The sequence below is a fragment of the Dysidea avara genome, chromosome 5 (assembly GCF_963678975.1).
Source record: "Dysidea avara chromosome 5, odDysAvar1.4, whole genome shotgun sequence".
In the NCBI taxonomy this organism is placed as follows: domain Eukaryota; kingdom Metazoa; phylum Porifera; class Demospongiae; order Dictyoceratida; family Dysideidae; genus Dysidea; species Dysidea avara.
This window is the reverse complement of record NC_089276.1, coordinates 11739787-11765076: the sequence shown is the minus strand read 5'-3', so window position 1 is coordinate 11765076 and position 25290 is coordinate 11739787. Positions and strand designations below refer to the sequence as shown.

Here is a 25290-nt window from a genome sequence, read left to right as displayed (position 1 = left end):
TACTCATTAAAACTGTATTGAAGCCATTTTGAAGACAGTAATATTGACAGCTAATTACTAATAGAGTACGTATTTGGTATGCTTTGATTGGAAAAATGTTATCTTTAGTTTTGTGGTGAATAGGACCAATGATGAGCTAATTATAGAATTGTAACAATAAAGGTCTTCCCAAACAATGCTTCTTGTGGTGGTACTTGCTACGTTTTACATAAAACCACTTTAGAATGAATGGCAAAGCTTATCAGTAGATTTTTATAGGTCTGATGGATACAATAATCATGATGGGTGAAGAAACAAAACTCCATGTTCAGTAAGCCAAGCAACATTATCCAGATGATTCTAGTGATTCTTCTTCACTTAAATCATAGAAGCAAGCACCTGTTTGTGTGGGCAAAAGTAAGCCTTTTGTCCATGCATCAGCTCATAACTTAATCGATATAAACCAAACATGAAAGTCACCAAAATGTGCTTAAACCATTCAGTAGGATAGTGTAGTACTGTATAGCAGGCATGGGTCAAGTCTTAAGTTAAGTACTTGTGCTTATAAGCACTTTAAGCAACTGTTTTGAAGTGCTTACAAGTATTTGCTACTGTACAGCATTTGTGCTTGTACTGGTACTTAATTACTTATACTTATAAGCACTTTAAAGCATATTGAAATTAGCCATTGGGATTGCGAACCTAATAAAATTTACTGATTTTAGCCAGAATTCCGCATATCTACCGACATGGTAAGTTCAAAAACGTACGAGAAACCCATTAAAAGTTGGCTTAGGAAACATGGTGTCTGTTTAAATAGGCCTACAGAAACTAGAACAAAGCTATTCTAAACTAAGTTACTCACGCGGCACTTTCTCGGACAGGTGTCACAGTGATATATGTTTCCCCGGGTAACGTGTTTCCTGCACACATATCCCTAGGGATCCGTGTTTCCCCGCACACATATCACTAACTCGCTAGTGACCTACAAGTCACAGTGATATGTGTTTCCCCGGGTAATATGTTTCCCCTTTATAAAGTCATGTGCAACGTAGCTACGTAGTGTTAGCATAGGCGCGCATGCACTTTTAATAATCATAGCTAGCCATATAGCTACCTATACAACTCAGTGGCGGATCTAGGATTTTTAAAAGGGGGTTTCTGAAAGTTAGTATAGCTAAGTAAGGCATCTGATGACATTTCTCCAGAAAATTTTGAGATTTTAGATCGGATTTTAGGCTAATTTTAGTTAGCAATTACAATCAACTCAATGCTCTAAACTGTAAATACTACATAGCTAACTACAGAGCAATTATGGTGCAAATATGGTGACTACAAGCTGTAGCTTTGATTGCTCTGTTAGAGTATCTCGATCGTTTTTAATGCAGTGGGAGATGAAAAGTGAAGTGCTGCTATGGTTTAATAGCTATAAATGGTGTTAGTTAAGTGTAACTGCATGCATGCTACTGAAATACAGTGGTATATAGTTGTTTGCTATGACAAATTGTCAGTACAACAATGTTTATGTATTGATACTACCACTGAGCTAAATTTAAAAGGGGGTTTCTGTCGAAACCCCAGAAACCCATCTAGATCCGCCACTGCAATTAATAATATAATTATGCATGTTGATGGAGGAAATCAAGCCATTCACTGGCATTCAACTATAACTACTAAACTGTGCTGTGATTTAGCTACGTATAGCTATAGCATCAGTTTAATAAAACAGTAGCTACAAGTACATGTATACAATAAAATAGTATATCTCTAGCTATATAGAGAAAATCATGTGATTGCAGCTATGTATATAACTAATCAATGTAGCTACAGCTTTGGCATCATATGTGGCTTAATATGAGGTAATATTCTCCTTAAAAATCCTGAAAAAACTCATTGTAACCAGTTACACAAGTTACAAAGTTACAACTTTAGCTACTAATATCTTAGTTGCAAACTTATAACTTCAACTACTAATATCTCAATAACCTTTTATCACTTTAGTAATTATTTATGACTTTAGCTATTAATATCTTACTACAATTGGTTAAAGAAGTATCTTGTAACTGGTTTTAGAATTTACTATGTTACAGTGGAGATAAACTGAATAACACAACAAATTGTAGTGGGAAATTACAAATATTTGAAGTGGTTAAAGGGGATCACAGTGGGTTACAGTTAGCTACAATGGGTTAAAATAAGTTACAATAGGTTACGGTAGTTTCAGTGGGTTACGGTAGGTTTCAGTGGGTTAGAATAGGTTGCAGTAGGTTACACTAGGTTGCAGTAGATTACAATGGGTTACAATGGGGTATGGTTGGTTACAATGGGTTACAGTTAGTTACAATGAGTTACAATAGGTTACAGTAGGTTACAATGGGTTACAGTAGGTTACAATGGGTTACAATAGGTTACAGTAGGTTTCAATGGGTTACAATAGGTTGCAGTAGGTTACACTAGGTTGCAGTAGATTACAATGGGTTACAATGGGGTATGGTTGGTTACAATGGGTTACAGTTAGTTACAATGAGTTACAATAGGTTACAATGGGTTACAGTTAGTTACAATGAGTTACAATGGGTTACAGTAGGTTACAATGGGTTACAATAGGTTACAGTAGGTTACGGTAAGTTACAATGGGTTACGGGAGGTTTCAGTGGGTTACAATAGGTTGCAGTAGGTTACACTAGGTTGCAGTAGATTACAATGGGTTACAGTGGGGTATGGTTGGTTACAATGGGTTACAGTTAGTTACAATGAGTTACAATAGGTTACAATGGGTTACAGTAGGTTACAATGGGTTACAATGGGTTACAGTAGGTTACAATGGGTTACAGTAGGTTACAATGGGTTACAATAGGTTACAGTAGATTACAATGGGTTACAATAGGTTACGGTAGGTTTCAGTGGGTTAGAATAGGTTGCAGTAGGTTACACTAGGTTGCAGTAGATTACAATGGGTTACAATGGGGTATGGTTGGTTACAATGGGTTACAGTTAGTTACAATGAGTTACAATAGGTTACAGTAGGTTACAATGGGTTACAGTAGGTTACAATAGGTTACAATGGGTTACAGTAGGTTACAATGGGTTACAATAGGTTACAGTAGATTACAATGGGTTACAATAGGTTACGGTAGGTTTCAGTGGGTTAGAATAGGTTGCAGTAGGATACACTAGGTTGCAGTAGATTACAATGGGTTACAATGGGGTATGGTTGGTTACAATGGGTTACAGTTAGTTACAATGAGTTACAATAGGTTACAGTAGGTTACAATGGGTTACAATAGGTTACAGTAGGTTACGGTAGGTTACAATGGGTTACAATAGGTTACAGTAGGTTACAATGGGTTACGGGAGGTTTCAGTGGGTTAGAATAGGTTGCAGTAGGTTACACTAGGTTGCAGTAGATTACAATGGGTTACAATGGGGTATGGTTGGTTACAATGGGTTACAGTTAGTTACAATGAGTTACAATAGGTTACAATGGGTTACAGTAGGTTACAATGGGTTACAATAGGTTACAATGGGTTACGGTAGGTTTCAGTGGGTTACAATAGGTTGCAGTAGGTTACACTAGGTTGCAGTAGATTACAATGGGTTACAATGGGGTATGGTTGGTTACAATGGGTTACAGTTAGTTACAATGAGTTACAATAGGTTACAGTAGGTTACAATGGGTTACAGTAGGTTACAATGGGTTACAATAGGTTACAGTAGGTTACAATGGGTTACAATAGGTTACGGTAGGTTTCAGTGGGTTACAATAGGTTGCATTAGGTTACACTAGGTTGCAGTAGATTACAATGGGTTACAATGGGGTATGGTTGGTTCAATGGGTTACAGTTAGTTACAATGAGTTACAATAGGTTACAGTAGGTTACAATGGGTTACAATAGGTTACGGTAGGTTACAATGGGTTACAATAGGTTACAGTAGGTTACAATGGGTTACAATAGGTTACAGTAGGTTACAATGGGTTACGGGAGGTTTCAGTGGGTTACAATAGGTTGCAGTAGGTTACACTAGGTTGCAGTAGATTACAATGGGTTACAATGGGGTATGGTTGGTTACAATGGGTTACAGTTAGTTACAATGAGTTACAATAGGTTACAATGGGTTACAATGGGTTACAATAGGTTACAGTAGGTTACAATAGGTTACGGTAGGTTTCAGTGGGTTACAATAGGTTGCAGTAGGTTACACTAGGTTGCAGTAGATTACAATGGGGTATGGTTGGTTACAATGGGTTACAGTAGGTTACAATGGGTTACAATAGGTTACAGTAGGTTACAATGGGTTACAATAGGTTACGGTAGGTTTCAGTGGGTTACAATAGGTTGCATTAGGTTACACTAGGTTGCAGTAGATTACAATGGGTTACAATGGGGTATGGTTGGTTCAATGGGTTACAGTTAGTTACAATGAGTTACAATAGGTTACAGTAGGTTACAATGGGTTACAATAGGTTACGGTAGGTTACAATGGGTTACAATAGGTTACAGTAGGTTACAATGGGTTACAATAGGTTACAGTAGGTTACAATGGGTTACGGGAGGTTTCAGTGGGTTACAATAGGTTGCAGTAGGTTACACTAGGTTGCAGTAGATTACAATGGGTTACAATGGGGTATGGTTGGTTACAATGGGTTACAGTTAGTTACAATGAGTTACAATAGGTTACAATGGGTTACAGTAGGTTACAATGGGTTACAATAGGTTACAGTAGGTTACAATAGGTTACGGTAGGTTTCAGTGGGTTACAATAGGTTGCAGTAGGTTACACTAGGTTGCAGTAGATTACAATGTGGTACAATGAGTTACAATAGGTTACAATAGGTTACAATAGGTTACAATGGGTTACAATAGGTTACGGTAGGTTACAATGGGTTACAATAGGTTGCAGTAGATTACGGTAGGTTACAATGGGTTACAATAGGTTACAGTAGGTTACACTAAGTTGCAGTAGATTACAATGGGTTACAATGGGGTATGGTTGGTTACAATGGGTTACAGTTAGTTACAATGAGTTACAATAGGTTATAGTAGGTTACAATGGGTTACAATAGGTTACAGTAGGTTACAATGGGTTACGGTAGGTTTCAGTGGGATACAATAGGTTGCAGTAGGTTACACTAGGTTGCAGTATATTACAATGGGTTACAATGGGGTATGGTTGGTTACAATGGGTTACAGTTAGTTACAATGAGTTACAATAGGTTATAGTAGGTTACAATGGGTTACAATAGGTTACAGTAGGTTACAATGGGTTACAGTAGGTTACAATGGGTTACAATAGGTTACGGTAGGTTTCAGTGGGTTACAATAGGTTGCAGTAGATTACAATGGGTTGCAATGGGGTATGGTTGGTTACAATGGGTTACAGTTAGTTACAATAGGTTACAGTAGGTTACAATGGGTTACAATAGGTTACAGTAGGTTACAATGGGTTATAATAGGTTACGGTAGGTTTCAGTGGGTTACAATAGGTTGCAGTAGGTTACACTAGGTTGCAGTAGATTACAATGGGTTACAATGGGGTATGGTTGGTTACAATGGGTTACAGTTAGTTACAATGAGTTACAATAGGTTACAGTAGGTTACAATGGGTTACAGTAGGTTACAATGGGTTACAATAGGTTACAATGAGTTACAATAGGTTACAGTAGGTTGCAATGGGTTACAATAGGTTACGGTAGGTTTCAGTGGGTTACAATAGGTTGCAGTAGGTTACACTAGGTTGCAGTAGATTACAATGGGGTATGGTTGGTTACAATGGGTTACAGTTAGTTACAATGAGTTACAATAGGTTACAATAGTTACAATGGGTTACAATAGGTTACGGTAGGTTTCAGTGGGTTATAATAGGTTGCAGTAGGTTACACTAGGTTGCAGTAGATTACAATGGGTTACAATGGGGTATGGTTGGTTACAATGGGTTACAGTTAGTTACAATGAGTTACAATAGGTTACAATGGGTTACAGTAGGTTACAATGGGTTACAATAGGTTACGGTAGGTTACAATGGGTTACAATAGGTTACAGTAGGTTACAATAGGTTGCGGTAGGTTTCAGTGGGTTACAATAGGTTGCAGTAGGTTACACTAGGTTGCAGTAGATTACAATGGGGTATGGTTGGTTACAATGGGTTACAGTTAGTTACAATGAGTTACAATAGGTTACAATGGGTTACAATAGGTTACAATGGGTTACAATAGGTTACGGTAGGTTACAATGGGTTACAATAGGTTGCAGTAGGTTACGGTAGGTTACAATGGGTTACAATAGGTTACAGTAGGTTACAGTAGGTTGCAGTAGATTACAATGGGTTACAATGGGGTATGGTTGGTTACAATGGGTTACAGTTAGTTACAATGAGTTACAATAGGTTATAGTAGGTTACAATGGGTTACAATAGGTTACAGTAGGTTACAATGGGTTACGGTAGGTTTCAGTGGGTTACAATAGGTTGCAGTAGGTTACACTAGGTTGCAGTAGATTACAATGGGTTACAATGGGGTATGGTTGGTTACAATGGGTTACAGTAAGTTACAATGAGTTACAATAGGTTATAGTATGTTACAATGGGTTACAATAGGTTACAGTAGGTTACAATGGGTTACGGTAGGTTTCAGTGGGTTATAATAGGTTGCAGTAGGTTACACTAGGTTGCAGTAGATTACAATGGGTTACAATGGGGTTTGGTTGGTTACAATGGGTTACAGTTAGTTACAATGAGTTACAATAGGTTATAGTAGGTTACAATGGGTTACAATAGGTTACAGTAGGTTACAATGGGTTACAGTAGGTTACAATGGGTTACAATAGGTTACGGTAGGTTTCAGTGGGTTATAATAGGTTGCAGTAGGTTACACTAGGTTGCAGTAGATTACAATGGGTTACAATGGGGTATGGTTGGTTACAATGGGTTACAGTTAGTTACAATGACTTACAATAGGTTATAGTAGGTTACAATGGGTTACAATAGGTTACAGTAGGTTACAATGGGTTATATTAGGTTACGATAGGTTTCAGTGGGTTACAATAGGTTGCAGTAGGTTACACTAGGTTGCAGTAGATTACAATGGGTTGCAATGGGGTATGGTTGGTTACAGTTAGTTACAATAGGTTACAGTAGGTTACAATGGGTTACAATAGGTTACAGTAGGTTACAATGGGTTACAGTAGGTTACAATGGGTTACAATAGGTTACAGTAGGTTACAATCGGTTACAATAGGTTACGGTAGGTTTCAGTGGGTTACAATAGGTTGCAGTAGGTTACACTAGGTTGCAGTAGATTACAATGGGGTATGGTTGGTTACAATGGGTTACAGTTAGTTACAATGAGTTACAATAGGTTACAATAGTTACAATGGGTTACAATAGGTTACGATAGGTTTCAGTGGGTTAGAATAGGTTGCAGTAGGTTACACTAGGTTGCAGTAGATTACAATGGGTTACAATGGGGTATGGTTGGTTACAATGGGTTACAGTTAGTTACAATGAGTTACAATAGGTTACAGTAGGGTACAATGGGTTACAATAGGTTACAGTAGGTTACAACGGGTTACAATAGGTTACAGTAGGTTTCAGTGGGTTACAATAGGTTGCAGTAGGTTACAGTGGGTTACAGTAGGTTGCAGTAGATTACAATGGGTTACAATGGGTTACAGTTTGTTACGGTAGGTTACAATAGGTCACAATTAGAATTTCAGGATTTTTAAGAAGAATATTACCTTATATTAAGCCACATTATGATAACAATAGGTTACAGTGGGTTAGGATAAGTTACACTGGGTTACGATGTGTTACAACAGGTTACAATTTATTCCCCCATTAATTCCAGATTATTTTTTACGTTTTTTGATAAATTCACAGTAACACCTGAAGAAGAAGTATATATACTCTCAACCATACAATAATAAATATATAGATTGAAAACAAATAAGTTAGCTGCAGCTGATCCTGGCAATTGTCACCCTTATGTTTTGTTTAGCATTTGTAATGGTCTAGTTTTACCCTTGCCACTGCTTTTTAATAAATAACTTGAAGAATCCACTCTACCCAACTCATGGAAGGATGCCAAATGTTACACCAATATTCAAGAAGGGCTGCAGGCCAAACCAAGCAACGTCCTCCTGGTGAATTTAACATCTGTGATATGCAAAATGCTTGAAGCCATCATAAAAACTCACCTAATGGAACACCTAGAGTCAAATTTGTTGTAATCTTATGTACAATATGGATTTCGTTTTGGAAGATCTTGTGAACTGATAGTGATAAACCATTATAGACTGACTGCTTTGATGCTGGTAAAGTTATTGATATTAATTAATTTATGCATGTACCTGGATCTCCAGAAAGCCTTTGATAAAGTCTCCCACTAGCTACTGATTTGCAAACTTGAAGCTCATTGAGTAAATAGAGACATTCTTAAGTGGATTCAAAATTTCTTAACTAATTGTAGACAAAGGGTTTGTGTCAGTGGATGTAAGCTTCTTCCTGGTCTACTGTAATCAGTGGTGTTCCACAGGGCAGTGCCTTAGGCCCTATACTTTTTGTAGTTTATATGAAGGACTTGCCTGATGTTATCAAATCTTACCTGTGGGAATTCGCTAAACTATATTGTGACTATCTGACTGGACTTTGCTGTAGACTGATTCGGATAATTTTATGAACTGGTGTGTAACTTGGCATTCATCGGTTAACATTGACAAAATGTAAACATATGACTATTGGCAATGGTTCAAATAGACAACACTCATTATCTACAGACGTTGATGTTTCTATATTTCAACAGTGTACTGAATAGTCTGATTTGGGTGTTACATTTACAACTGATCTAAATTTTTTTTCATCATATCAATAGTGCAATTTGTAAAGGATCTAGGAATTATTTATTATACATTTCATGTGCTCCACACACTTCATGTTTATTGTACAGTGTACACATCACTCGTAAGACTGCATTTAGAGTCGACTATGCGTGCATTGTTTAGCAACCTCATCTTCTTAAAGATATCAGAGCGCTGCAAAGAAGAGTTAACAGATTTTCGCCTAATCTTGCACATCTGACTTATTCTGACAGATTGAAATATTTAAATCTGCCCTCATTGTTTTATAGAAGGTTGAGGATGGATATGATTATGACACATAAGATATTGCACAGATGTAGACTTGTGGATGTATCAATTGATGATTTTTTTAATACAACACCTGCTGGACTGAAGTTACTGAAACCTCATGTGAAAGCAAAATTCATGAAGAAATATAGTTTTACTGCAAGAGTAATAAATAATTGGAATTCTTTACCATCTTATATTGTTATGGCCACTAACATTAATTCTTTTAAAACTTTGCTGGATGTGCATCAGATGAATTATAGACTTACTATATTATAAGCTTTGCTTTTTCGGAACCACTAATAAATTTAATGTACGTATAAATAAATAGTAATGTTTTGCTTAGATGAAAGTGCAAGGAAGGAGCCTAAAGGTTGCTGTTTACCTGTTTGGTGGCTTATTTATTCTATATAGCAATCCCAACTAGGGATGATATATTTAGCGGAATGGCAGAACGACGGAAACAGCAGAATCGTCGTTTACAGGTTTTAGAACATCCACTACCAGTTAGCTACTCACTGTTACATACATAAGTACAGCTACTATAGAGCTCACCACTTATGAAGTGCATGGTCTTTGTAGCACTGATTTTCTGTCTTCTTGCAGCTTACCATCATATGTGGTAATCAATTTTTAGACTGTATGGTCTTATCTCGAGCCTCATCAATTAATTTCATGATTTATTGATCATCACCTTCCAATGAACACACCATATTTTAAAGTGCATGCTACTAGAAGCACCTTATAGCTAGTTACCAAACACATGATAAGAACATTCTAGAATGTTCTTTAACTTATGTGAATGATTACCATGTTTTGAATTGCAGAACAATAGGTGTTGAATGGTCAGGCTTAGTCTCAGGTGGACATACTCTATTTTCTTGAGGTGGCTTTTACAGATTTTCAATTATAAACGCCCCCCTTGAAGGTGCTTGTGATTCAAAATACAGGGTGTGATAGTTGAGATATGACTACACTCTAAGAATTGATTTCCACAGATGATGTTAAGCTGCAAGAAGACAGAAAATCAGTGATACGAAGACCATACTTTAATAGTGCATGTGTGTTTTAGTTGTATAGCTGTTTTTTTTTTTATATACATAACAATGAGCAGCTAACTGGTGATGGGTGTTCTAACCTACTAACTACCACTTGGTTACTAGGTGATAATGCATTTTATAGCCCAGGGGAGTGACCATGGATGCTCTGTAGTGACTTCCCCTTTTGCCCACTAAGCTGCATAGTCCTAAGTAATCCATTACTGTATTTAAGTCAGTTATACTACCCTGTATTACATGATACTTAAGTTACAGAGATATGGATGGTAGTATCAAGAGTTAATAATATTAACTCTTGGTAGTATGTACAAGACTGCCCGGATAAGAAAGGTTCCACTGTACTTGTTTGTTTACAATTGCTTTTTTGTAACATAATTATGACTGCTGAACCCATGCATACACCTCAAAATAAAGAATGGCACCGTAATAGTTTACAAAGCAGCAAAGTTTTTAGAAGCAATAATATTATTACACATATAAGCAAACCAATAATAGCCATTAGAAATGTGGTAATCTGGCGGAAGAAAGGGCTTTGTTGGGTGAACCCTGCAATATGGTCTATAGTTTTCTCTATATGCATGTTTCTTCATATTATGGACTACTCAAAATCACCTGCTGGACCTCCATCAGCATTGGGCAATTTAGGATACTGACACAGGTAATTCTAGTATTTTTAGCCATTCAATATTACAAGCATAAAAATCAAAAATTAAACACACACTCTCCAAATTTGGCACAGGGATACTCTATATCATGAGATAATATATGCCAAATTCATTTGATTCCATCCATCACATTCCATGTTGTCACGTTGGGGGTACTTTAATTTAATGTAGAGTATTTATGATTGCACAATACTTTTATAAATTATTCACACCAGACTAGTAGCTAGTTGCAGCCAGCAACAGCAGCCGTGAGTATAGTAGCTAGAAGCAGCCAGCAGTAGAAGCAGCAGCAGCAGTCATGAGCATATAGAAGCCAGCATAGGAGCAGCTAGAATTAGTGGCCATGATTAGTAGCCACTAGCAGAAATGTAGTGGCAGCTAGCAGTAACAGACATGGGTACTGAAACTAGCCATATTATCAAATCTGTTTTTCTACCAAGTACATAAATATCAAATTAAGATAATGATCTTTTACAACACAAACACAGTGCTGATATAGGAAAGACTGATCCCCATGACCATTGATCAGGTAACTGTATGGGAATGAACAAGTAATGCAGCAGAAACTTCAATTACAACATCAGCAATACACAAGACTAACAAACAAGCAGGTACTAAGGTAAACAAAACAAATGCAAGATAAAAATGTTACTATTAAATTAGTACAGTTCTATATAACGTTTAAAGTTTGCTGTTTTACATTTAGGTCTTGATCTGGGACTGGCAATTGAACGTTTGGATGTCTTAGTATTTTTGCGGCTTGGTTTGGGTGTTCTTTTGGTGTATTTTGTTGTCCTCCTAGTCTGTTTCTTTGTCTTTGGTCTTCTGGCTGCTACAAGAAATACACATACGTATTACAATACTATTATTGTAAGCATGTGACACATCGATAACATACCTACAGGTTTTAACAATTTCAATGCCTGCACTTGCTCACTCAGGTTGACCTCAGAGTCTTCTTCATCGCCCTCATCTATTGCACAGAGTTGTACAAATAATAGTAACAGTTGCATATGCCTTAGATATTGTACAGGGTGTGTAAAGTGTGTTGTATTTTCCAGTACCCATGCATGAGTTATACAAAACAGTTATCGGCAAATACAGTACAGTCATGCTAAGGAATACAAAAATAACCCCGCTCGGACAGCATAATTAATATTTTGCATGTTAGTCAAACTAATCCAAAACATTCTCTGTTCTACGTTAATGAGAAAATTAACACTGTAATAGTGCTGGAATGTAAAGAATTTCACAAGCAATAGTTATACTATGGCTTTGTAACGAGAAGTCATCTTCTTTATTTTATACACTAGCATCTGATGATCGATCATGCATGCCCTCAGAACGTTATTCGTACATAACTATGCTTCAACACACAATGTTAGTAAACTTGTAATTGTGGTATAGAGTTTAATATTTTGCCATTTTTGTACTACACTAAGCCAACAACTAAATTCGCTATTTAGACAGCAGCCAAGTAAATCATTATATTAAATTAAGTACTTAGAACTATAAGACCACCTACCTCTACAAAATGAGTTGCACAATACAAACCTCTATGTTGCTCAATAAACGAGTATGAGCACATCATTTCTTTGAAATGGCTGGGCATCAAAAGCCATGGACCCATGATCCATGATACTGCCCAGAGTTAAACCCAAGTGGTGCCTTTGAATGCCCACAGTAAAGTGGTATATATAGTGCAATCTATTTTGCAGAGGTGGTCATGTTTATTTTATAAAAGTTCTTATGTATAGTAGGGACAACGAAGGTGTGTGCATGGTCCATGAAAATAATCAAGCAGAAATTATCTTCAGAAATCATTCACTACCACTTGACAGTATTGGTCAGGCATAAACAAGTCCAAATGTGTCTTCAGAACAACCCAAAGTGCTTCCAGTGAGGTGCTACAGAATTACATTTTTAAATTTCTACTGACTGCCAGATAATGCATTCGGTCAAGCGTAGCGGAAAACTGGCTAAAGCTACAGCCTTACTTCTTTCACAAAAATGCTTAAAATTTTGTGGAAAAGAAACCTTTGGCAAAATAAAAGATGTATAATATATGCGCGATTGTGTAACTGTTTTCCTTTGATCCTTCCTTACGTTGCTCATCGATAGGGATTCAGTCTACGTACGTGCTCAGTATTGGTATATTGTACTAAACTATTAGAAAACATAAGGCGTACTGCAGCATCACCGTGACGGTGAGTTGTAGAACAAGAAGGAATAGCGTGTAAGTAACTATAGCAGTATTTTAGCAAGCTGAGTGATGGTTTTCAAAGTTTAAATTGGTGTTATGTGCCCGAATGCTGAGTCTAGCTGGTCTAGTTAAGTGCATGGTCTGTAGCCACTATGCGGTAGCCAACCCATCAAGTTTATCTGTAGTGAAAAAACAAATGCATGATGTTTTTACTTTTGTGTATTTACCATGGTACACATTAAAACTGAATTTGGAGTGACGGCCTTCAAAGGGCAGTAGCATGCAGCCACTGCCACCGGGACACTCACTGGAATCCGAGTATAGCTATGCAACATGCATGCAGTTTGCATGGGAAATAACATTAATAAATGATGCAACACAGAGCAGCGGCATTTGTTTTAATGCCCTAGCTACCTAGGAGAAGAGACATAAGAGATATTGTAACTATTTTAACATCATTAGAATGCTGGCCGGTCCCACTTATTTGTAGCTATGAAGAAAATGTGCTAGACTAACACTGCTAATACAAGATTATACACAACGTGTAATGGAGAGAATAGTGTCAACCATAACTGTGGCATGATTCTGCAGTTTGTCCATTACTAAACTACCATAGACAGTTACAAGTTCTCATTCCTCCTTAGAACAATTCCAGAATTCAATCAACCACCAAAATACATTACAATATAATAATATATGGATCATGGAGGTCTACACCTTTTCACAAGAAAATATTGACCAGAAAACAGCTAACAATACCTTCATGCTGCCTTGGCAGTATTGGTTTGGTAGAATCAAACCCCTTCACAGTGGCCCAGAACGCTCCAGAAATGTTGCTAAGGAATTTTAAAAATTATTTATTTGGTGGAATTTTCTACTGACTGACTAACTGAATAACTGATGTATTCAGACAAGCATAACTTGATAATGGCTAAGGCTACAGGCTTGATTTTTTCACTGCTAGACGTCATTTCAGCTGGAGTGATGCCTTTTGACATACCGCAGTACATATAATGCATGCATAATGGACTCATCTTTGTCTTCTATTTCTTTTTGCTGACAGTAAGGCATTAATTCGCAGAAACGCATATGGCTTTCCTAGTGAATTATCTGTGTTTTCTGTAATGACTGCATCAAGATTGCAGCGGCGCTTCTCTAACTGTTTAAAATCCTGTGTTTGTTGTTGCAGTCCCTACACATACTGAAAATTCTTAATTTTTCCTCCCATGTAACCATCTCAGTGAAGCTCACAATGTTTGGATAACTTTCAAATTTTCTTTTCTTAGCGTATTCAAGGAATAGATCATTACTGTTTAAGCCTAACAATGGATAGGGATATCCAAATAATTTCTGGAATAATGATAGGGTAAAAGAATTGAGAATTATTCCAGCATTTTGATGGAGTTTTTGAGCATAATAAGCATAAAGATCAATATAATTCCCACAAGCCTACCCATTGTGGTGAGTAGTTTTGGTATCATAGTGCTAGATAGTAGGAAGAGCAAGGAATTGATTTATACAGCAAATATAAACCACAGTCGTGGTTGGTAACCATAAACTTCTCTTTGCATTAGTCTACACATTAAATTTGGCTTAAAATGGTCATCATGGATTAGCAAATTAACCAACATACAATGTAGTCACTTGCACCAAGGCAGTTTTACAATGATTTGTTTACATATATCACAACATAAATGCATGTGACACACATACCATAGGGGATACAGAAAATCTTTCAAACTCTTTATCAGTAGGTACTGTATTTCTTTGAGTAAGAGCCAATAAAAACTTGTGAATTTTTTCTTTATAGGATGCAGAATTACAATTTTCTTAAAGTCCAATACACATGATTGTGTAAACATTTCGGTTGTTGCTGAGACGAATACATATATTCACCTGATACTGATGAAACATGCTTCCTGGCTGGTATTATTTTGCTTCTTCTGGGAAAAGCAACTTCTGTACACAGTTTGTGTAAAGTGAAGAGTACAGTTACCAAAATAACAATACCTGTGTTGGTTGAACTACTGTCATCAGAGTCAGACTGGCTGTGCTCCTCTGTGCGTGCTGCCAAAACATTCATTTGAAAGTGATATGTATGATACGTAAAACACTTGCTAATTACCAACAATGGTGATGCCATCCATCTCTGATGTAAGAACATCACTAATGTCAACATCACCAACGGAGGAAGGTGATGCTGGTGTTGGCAAATCTTTACCTTGAAATTCTTTGGGATAACATGCTGCAGGGAAAATAAATCACAGTGTGACAAATTTAATAGTGTAGCACACTCTAACCAACTGATTTACCTTTGTCAAGTGTAGCACTCAATTTAGAAAACTCTGGTAGTCTGGGAATCTGTAGGACTCCTTTACAGACAACAGTATTGGAGCTCTTACACTCAGTGTCCCGACAACCCCTCTGTAGGAAACGGCACGAAACATTTCTTCTCCCTCCGAGCTCTACAGTCATGCGTTTTATATCATCAATGCTATGCTGCATGTCTTCAGATACATGACTCATAAGGAGCGGCATGTACAAGGAAATCATTGCATCGCCTTTGCGTGTTCCACTTCTTGAGATAATCATCTGTAGAACCTGCAATAAAATTATAATGTTTGTTCAGGAATACAGTTGCACACGTACCTCATATGTAGGCAAAGTTGTTGTTATGCCTACCACTTCATTAAGGAACTCTTTCAGCAAACCATAACTGGTGCTGTGCAGTTCATTGACAACTGGAGCCCACTTGTTCACAAAATACTCGATGATGTCATGGTATGTGACAATATCTTTGGTCCTTTCGCACAGCTATGCTCAAATATAACACATGATTTACATACAAGAAAAAGGCAACCTGCTTACCAATCTAGCAGCTAAAAGGACCAAGGTGTAGCACTTCTGAGTGCGCATGTGCACATTGGGCAATTGCTTAGCTACAAAAGGAAAAAGCACATTCTTCCTGTACTCCTGAGCTGACTCAGTGACAAGATAAGTAACCAGGCTGGTAATGTAGCCGATAGCACTGGAAGATTCCTTGCGAGCCTTGGATAGAGTGTTCTCCGTGTCCATGTGTTCCCCAGCATCTACTGTTGAAAAGTCAACAGGACTGAATGGAATATGTACTATCCGTTGAGCACTCCTGTAGATTTATTAGTAGTAGTAACAATGACACTATGAATAAACCATCATCTTGTCTAATGATCCCCTCCCAATACTACGTATCATACCGTAAAGTAGTGATGATAAAGAATAGCATAAATATCGCCCAAAAAACCTGCCTCACATTTCCAGCTTGGCAACATTGGTTAGGCACAGACAAACTCAAAATGTCTTCAGAGTGACTTTAAACCCTTCCAACAATTTTCCATGAAATAATTAAAAAAAACATGAAACAACCATGTAACAAGGAAGATGATCAAGCTAGTATACTAGTTGATATTTTCGGCTGTCTGACTGAAGTAGGAATTAATATTGATGCAATATTGATGATAATTATTATTTTGGCAGTATTGGAATTGTATCAGTAAAGCTTTAGAAGCCCGATACCAACCAATATGTTGTATGACATAAGTATGTAGTGCATCAAAGGAGCTGAGCAAGAAGAAGCTACATAGCAGTAATAATACAGAGGATAGGGTAGTAAGCCACGAAAGAAGATTTTTTAAAGCCATGAATGATCATGATTTATGGCTACAAAACCAGCTATATAGTTTCCGAAACAAGTTCTGAGGAGGATGATACTTAATTATTTCTTGTGAGTATAATGTCTGAGTAAAGCATCGGCATTGAATCGGTATTGGCCATTTCCATCTAAATTGTACTCGATATCAGATCGGCAGTGAAAAGTGGTATTGCTACAGCACTAAGAATTAAATATTTACTTATATAGCTGCAGGTCTAGATCACCTCCCTTGTTTCATTATTTTTATTCTGATCATCCGTACTCTAAAAAAGTATAGTACATTTGTATCGCAGTATAATTATAGTCCATTCCACTATTCCAGTCCAGCCATTATACAACACTGTAGAGTAGCTACTGTATACCAGTACCACCTGTACCAGGGGACTGACAAACACAGTAACCTAAGAGACAACAGTAACCATAGCAACATGCCAACAGCATGAGTAAGCTATCTCTACTGAATAACACTACTAATAAACGTTCACTTTGAAAGACACTAGCACATGATTGAAATGAGGTACAATCTTGTACTTTAGCCTCTGTAGAGTAGAAGGATAGACCAAGTTTTAAAATGGTAGCTTAGATCACTGTAGCTTTTCTTTTTTTTTGTATCAAAGCAGAAATTATGTGCCTTCAAAGACACAAGCACCCTTACACATGCATGAACAACAGATAAACAACATTGATTAGGAGGTCATGTACATAGACCTATGAAAATTGTATATGAACTTTGAATAGGGTATGGAGAAACTATACATCACTTTAGCTTATGACAACATGTGCAACCTTAATGCTCTGAAAGTTGCTCGATCGCCTCTACCATTACCAGGTGATCTGAAATACATATGGAAAGACACCAAGAAAGTAATTGATGATTTACATATAAGGAACCACAAGAATCCAGACTGCCATGTGAAATACAGCACAGAAGATCTCAGAAAGGAATTACCAAAGGCTAATACGATGGCTTGTGAGCAGACTTTTGCCTGGTTGAGTCGCTACAAAAAGATTTTGTGTTCAATGGACAAGGTGCATTTTCATTTTTACTTGCACAGAATCGTGCAACGAAGAAACAGATACATTTCTCATTGCTATAAAGTAGGGAAAAGAGTTTTGGGCCCAAGCCCTAAATGTAATAAATAGTATGGAACTTTAATTGCGTAAAAAGTTATTTGATTGCAATATGATTATATATACCACAATTTTTTTCTTAACATAACCAAATAACTGTGTACTGCATATATTATGTGTAAACATGTCATCACATACACACAATTATACTTGGAAAACTGAAGCCAGCAATCTTAAAATGCACAATATTGTCCAAAGAGTGCATGTGGTCACCATCATCGGTGGGATTGTATGTATGAGTACCTTGTGATGTACATTAATAGCGATTGTAATTAGATGGCACAAGTTAATGATTAATTACAGGTGGCATGCATGATCATAACATCATGGAACCCGTTATTACAAGGTGACTGACATCTGGTAAGATCCTCAGCTTCTTTGTGCCATGATTGTAGGGATGCTTTTTTTTTCAGCCAATATCTTACTAAAGCAATATAATTATCAAGTTATAGTTGGCCTTGTGATGTTGGTAGTGCATTAAGCAATTAATGTAATCTGCTCTATCATGGTTGAGGGTTTGATTCTCAATGAGACAATTTTTTTTTCTTTGTATAGACCTCTTTGTCATCATTGTTTTCAGAAGTTTTCTCCAAATGCATTTGTAAACAGCATTTTTCACTATACATAATTGCAGCATCACACTTCTTCAAATCCTGTAATGTAACTGATGACTGCTCTAAGGAAGTTGATGAATTTCAGATGCTGATTGAGGCACATGGTGTTGTGGTTTGTGATGCATATTTACAATTCCAACCCAACAAATTATAGGTTTGGAACCCTTATCTGGCCAAATATATCAACATACAGTACTAGAAAAAGTTCAGAGACAAACCACCAATACTTCATGGTCTCACATTTGTCATATGAAAGCCGCTTAAAAATAGTGTTGTTTTAGTACAGCAAATTCATTTTAGTTTAGTTCTAGTTTCCATAGCTCCCTACAGTTTTAGTTAGTTTTAGTTCTAATACCCCAATTCCACCATAGTTTTAGTTAGTTTTAGTTCTAGTATCTCAATTCTACCATAGCTTTAGTTAGTATTAGTTCTGGTACCCCATATTTCTGTAATTTTAGTTAGTGTTAGATATCTTCACATATACTAACCTTGGTAGCATGCCCTAGACTTCCAGAAACTTTAGATTTGGTGTTTTGATAGATTTTTTCCCATTTTATATTGATGAGGCAAACTGTACCGAGAATCCAATTCTTCAATTAATGCACAAAATTCACTGTTATCTACTAAATTCAGTGGTACATTGTTAGCACCTATATAAGGTTGCAAGATAAAATGTATAATAACCTTATGTTTATTGCTGTTAGTGTTGCACAATTTAGATCCTAAACTATTTATTGGCAAGGAGGACTGTTTCAACTGGCTAGAAGAACCTCTCCTTTCTTTTTCCTTTGTCTTTTCGATTTCAGCTGCTTCAAAATATTTATAAGTGTCAGTATGGCATGTCTTCAAATGCTTCTTAAAGTTTATAGAATATTGTCCTTTAAATTCTTTATATACCACAAATCAAACCATCCGTACTTTTCACAGTACACACACTTTTGTCCTTGATCTTACCGTACCTGAAGTAGTTCCATAGTCCACTTGACTTAGGCCTTCCACCTGGTTCAGCACAACTTCCACTTGCCATTGTACACAAATGAACAAAAGCTCTAATAGCAAAGTGTTAATAATAAATAATAATCAGTAACCCACTGTAACCAAAAATAACCTATTGTAATCCATCATAACTCAGGCCTTAAACCACTGTTACTGTTTGTAACAGACTGTAGCCTATTGTAACCAATCATAACCTGTTGTAACCAACCGTAACTTCTTGTAACCCACCGTAACCTATTAAAACATGTTGTAACATACTGTAACCTGTTGTAACCCAGGAGTACATAATAGAAATATATTATTATACTCCTGGTTTCTATTATATACTCTTGTAACTTACTGCAATTCATTGTAACCTACTGTAGTTCATTGCAACCTACTGTTACCCTTTGTAAGCTATTGTAACCTACAGTATAACCCATTGTAACCTACCGTAACCCGCTGTAAACTACCGTAACCCATTGTAACTTATTGTAACCTATCGTAAGCCATTGTAACCTACAGTAACCCATAGTAACCTATTGTAACCGACCGTAACCCATTGTAACCTACCGTAACCCATTGTAACCTACCGTAACCCATTGTAGCCTACCGTAACCCATTGTAACCTACTGTAACCCATAGTAACCTATTGTAACCTACCGTAACCCACTGTAACCTACCGTAACCCATTGTAACCTACCGTAACCCATTGTAGCCTACTGTAACCCATTGTAACCTACTGTAACCCATAGTAACCTATTGTAACCTACCGTAACCCACTGTAACCTACCGTAACCCATTGTAACCTACCGTAACCCATTGTAGCCTACTGTAACCCATTGTAACCTACTGTAACCCATAGTAACCTATTGTAACCGACCGTAACTCACTGTAACCCATTGTAGCCAACCGTAACCTACTGTAACCCATAGTAACCTATTGTAACCCATTGCCACCTACTGTAACCCATTGTAACCTACAGTAACCCATTGTAACGTACCGTAACCCATTGTAACCTACCGTAACCCATTGTAACCTACCGTAACCCATTGTAACCTATTGTACCCTATCGTAACCCATTGTAACCTACTGTAACCCATAGTAACCTACCGTAACCCATTGCAACCTACTGTAACCTACCGTAACCCATTGTAACCTATTGTACCCTATCGTAACCCATTGTAACCTACTGTAACCCATAGTAACCTACCGTAACCCATTGTAACCTACTGTAACCTACCGTAACCCGCTGTAACCTACCGTAACCCATTGTAACCTATCGTAACCCATTGTAACCTATTGTAACCGACCGTAACCCATTGTAACCTATTGTGCCCTATCGTAACCCATTGTAACCTACTGTAACCCATAGTAACCTACCGTAACCCATTGTAACCTACTGTAACCTACCGTAACCCGCTGTAACCCATTGTAACTTATTGTAACCTATCGTAACCCATTGTAACCTACAGTAACCTATTGTAACCTATTCTAACCCATTGTAACCTACCGTAACCCATTGTAACCTACTATAACCCATTGTAACCTATTGTAACCTACTGTAACCCATTGTAACCTACCGTAACCCGCTGTAACTTATTGCAACCTATCGTAACCCATTGTAACCTACAGTAACCCATTGCAACCTACCGTAACCCATTGTAACCGACCGTAACCCATTGTAACCTACCGTAACCCATTGTAACCTACCGTAACCCATTGTAACCTAATGTAACCCATAGTAACCTATCGTAACCCAATGTAACCTATTGTAACCTACCATAACCCATTGTAACCTACCGTAACCCATTGTAACCTACCGTAACCCATTGTAACCTACCGTAACCCATAGTAACCTATTGTAACCTACCGTAACCCACTGTAACCTACCGTAACCCATTGTAACCTATCGTAACCCATTGTAACCTACCGTCACCCATTGTGACCTACCGTAACCCATTGTAACCAACCGTCACCCATTGTAACCTACCGTAACCCATTGTAACCTACTGTAACCCATTGTAACCTACCGTAACCCATTGTAACCTACTGTAACCCATAGTAACCTATTGTAACCTATCGTAACCCATTGTAACCTACCGTAACCCACTGTAACCTACCGTAACCCATAGTAACCTACCGTAACCCACTGTAACCTACCGTAACCCATAGTAACCTACCGTAACCCACTGTAACCTACCGTAACACATTGTAACCCACCGTAACCAATTGTAGCCTACCGTAACCTACTGTAACCCATAGTAACCTATTGTAACCTACCGTAACCCATAGTAACCTATTGTAACCTACCGTAACCCACTGTAACCTACCGTAACCCATTGTAACCTACCGTAACCCATTGTAGCCTACCGTAACCCATTGTAACCTACTGTAACCCAAAGTAACCTATTGTAACCGACCGTAACCCATTGTAACCTACCGTAACCCATTGTAACCTACCGTAACCCATTGTAGCCTACCGTAACCCATTGTAACCTACTGTAACCCATAGTAACCTATTGTAACATACAGTAACCTATTGTAACCCATTGCCACCTACTGTAACCCATTGTAACCTACAGTAACCCATTGTAACCTACCGTAGCCCATTGTAACCTACCGTAACCCATTGTAACCTACTGTAACCTACCGTAACCCATTGTAACCTATTGTATCCTATCGTAACCCATTGTAACCTACTGTAACCCATAGTAACCTACCGTAACCCATTGCAACCTACTGTAACCTACCGTAACCCATTGTAACCTATTGTACCCTATCGTAACCCATTGTAACCTACTGTAACCCATAGTAACCTACCGTAACCCATTCTAACCCTAACCCTAACCCTACTGTAACACGCTGTAACCTACCGTAACCCATTGTAACCTATCGTAACCCATCGTAACCCATTGTAACCTACTGTAACCCAAAGTAACCTATTGTAACCGACCGTAACCCATTGTAACCTATTGTACCCTATCGTAACCCATTGTAACCTACTGTAACCCATAGTAACCTACCGTAACCCATTGTAACCTACTGTAACCTACCGTAACCCGCTGTAACCTACCGTAACCCATTGTAACCTATCGTAACCCATTGTAACCTAATGTAACCCATGGTAACCTACCGTAACCCATTGTAACCTACTGTAACCCATTGTAACCTACCGTAACCCATAGTAACCTATTGTAACCTACCATAACCCATTGTAACCTACCGTAACCCATTGTAACCTACCGTAACCCATTGTAACCTACCGTAACCCATAGTAACCTATTGTAACCTACCGTAACCCACTGTAACCTACCATAACCCATTGTAACCTACCGTAACCCATTGTAACCTATCGTAACCCATTGTAACCTACTGTCACCCATTGTGACCTACCGTAACCCATTGTAACCAACCGTCACCCATTGTAACCTACCGTAACCCATTGTAACCTACCGTAACCCATTGTAACCTACCGTAACCCATTGTAACCTACTGTAACCCATAGTAACCTATTGTAACCTATCGTAACCCATTGTAACCTACCGTAACCCACTGTAACCTACCGTAACCCACTGTAACCTACCGTAACCCATAGTAACCTACCGTAACCCACTGTAACCTACCGTAACCCATTGTAACCCACCGTAACCCATTGTAGCCTACCGTAACCTACTGTAACCCATAGTAACCTATTGTAACCTACCGTAACCCATTGTAACCTACCGCAACCCATAGTAACCTATTGTATCCTACCGTAACCCACTGTAACCTACCGTAACCCATTGTAACCTACCGTAACCGATTGTAACCTACCGTAACCCATTGTAGCCTACCGTAACCCATTGTAACCTACTGTAACCCAAAGTAACCTATTGTAACCGACCGTAACCCATTGTAACCTACTGTAACCTACCGTAACCCATTGTAACCTATTGTACCCTATCGTAACCCATTGTAACCTACTGTAACCCATAGTAACCTACCGTAACCCATTGCAACCTACTGTAACCCATTGTAACCTATTGTACCCTATCGTAACACATTGTAACCTACTGTAACCCATAGTAACCTACCGTAACCCATTGTAACCTACTGTAACCTACCGTAACCCGCTGTAACCTACCGTAACCCATTGTAACCTATCGTAACCCATTGTAACCTACTGTAACCCAAAGTAACCTATTGTAACCGACCGTAACCCATTGTAACCTATTGTACCCTATCGTAACCCATTGTAACCTACTGTAACCCATAGTAACCTACCGTAACCCATTGCAACCTACTGTAAACTACCGTAACCCATTGTAACCTATTGTACCCTATCGTAACCCATTGTAACCTACTGTAACCCATAGTAACCTACCGTAACCCATTGTAACCTACTGTAACCTACCGTAACCCGCTGTAACCTACCGTAACCCATTGTAACCTATCGTAACCCATTGTAACCTAATGTAACCCATGGTAACCTACCGTAACCCATTGTAACCTACTGTAACCCATTGTAACCTACCGTAACCCATTGTAACTTATTGTAACCTATCGTAACCCATTGTAACCTACAGTAACCTATTGTAACCTATTCTAACCCATTGTAACCTACCGTAACCCATTGTAATCTACTATAACCCATTGTAACCTATTGTAACCTACTGTAACCCATTGTAACCTACCGTAACCCGCTGTAACTTATTGCAACCTATCGTAACCCATTGTAACCTACAGTAACCCATTGCAACCTACCGTAACCCATTGTAACCGACCGTAACCCATTGTAAACTACCGTAACCCATTGTAACCTACCGTAACCCATTGTAGCCTACCGTAACCCATTGTAACCTACTGTAACCCATAGTAACCTACCGTAACCCATAGTAACCTATTGTAACCTACCGTAACCCACTGTAACCTATCGTAACCCATTGTAGCCTACCGTAACCCATTGTAACCTAATGTAACCCACTGTAACCTATCGTAACCCATTGTAACCTACCGTAACCCATTGTAGCCTACCGTAACCCATTGTAACCTACAGTAACCCATAGTAACCTATTGTAACCTACCGTAACCCACTGTAACCTACCGTAACCCATTGTAACCTACCGTAACCCATTGTAACCTACCATAACCCATTGTAGCCTACCGTAACCCATTGTAACCTACTGTAACCCATTGTAACCTATTGTAACCGACCGTAACCTATTGTAGCCTATCGTAACCCATTGTAACCTACTGTAACCCATAGTAACCTATTGTAGCCTACCGTAACCCATTGTAACCTACCGTAACCCGCTGTAACCTACCGTAACCCATTGTAACTTATTGCAACCTATCGTAACCCATTGTAACCTACAGTAACCCATAGTAACCTATCGTAACCCATTTTAGCCTACCGTAACCCATTGTAACCTACTGTAACCCATAGTAACCTATTGTAACCTACCGTAACCCATTGTAACCTACCGTAACCCATTGTAACCTACCGTAACCCATTGTAGCCTACCGTAACCCATTGTAACCTACTGTAACCCATAGTAACCTACCGTAACCCATAGTAACCTATTGTAACCTACCGTAACCCACTGTAACCTATCGTAACCCATTGTAGCCTACCGTAACCCATTGTAACCTACTGTAACCCATAGTAACCTATTGTAACCTACCGTAACCCACTGTAACCTACCGTAACCCATTGTAACCTACCGTAACCCATTGTAGCCTACCGTAACCCATTGTAACCTACTGTAACCCATATAGTAACCTATTGTAACCTACCGTAACCCACTGTAACATACCGTAACCCATTGTAACCCATTGCAACCTACTGTAACCCATTGTTACCTACTGTAACCCAT

The 25290-nt window shown here is 38.2% G+C and overlaps 2 protein-coding genes across 2 annotated transcripts in view; one reads left to right on the top strand and one right to left on the bottom strand.

Moving 5' to 3' along the window:
* LOC136255759 (membrane cofactor protein-like) overlaps window positions 1-25290 on the top strand; it is a 55039-nt gene that overhangs the window by 14131 nt on the left and 15618 nt on the right. The window lies entirely within an intron of this gene.
* On the bottom strand, window positions 11423-19484 carry LOC136256422 (uncharacterized). Its single transcript, XM_066049377.1, has 10 exons — window positions 19412-19484; window positions 19035-19107; window positions 15893-16169; window positions 15674-15838; window positions 15337-15625; window positions 15150-15269; window positions 15035-15091; window positions 14921-14983; window positions 11720-11794; window positions 11423-11653 (listed from the first exon to the last, which is right to left on the bottom strand). Exons 1-10 carry the CDS (start codon window positions 19482-19484, stop codon window positions 11481-11483), a joined length of 1365 nt encoding a protein of 454 aa, XP_065905449.1. The 3' UTR covers window positions 11423-11480.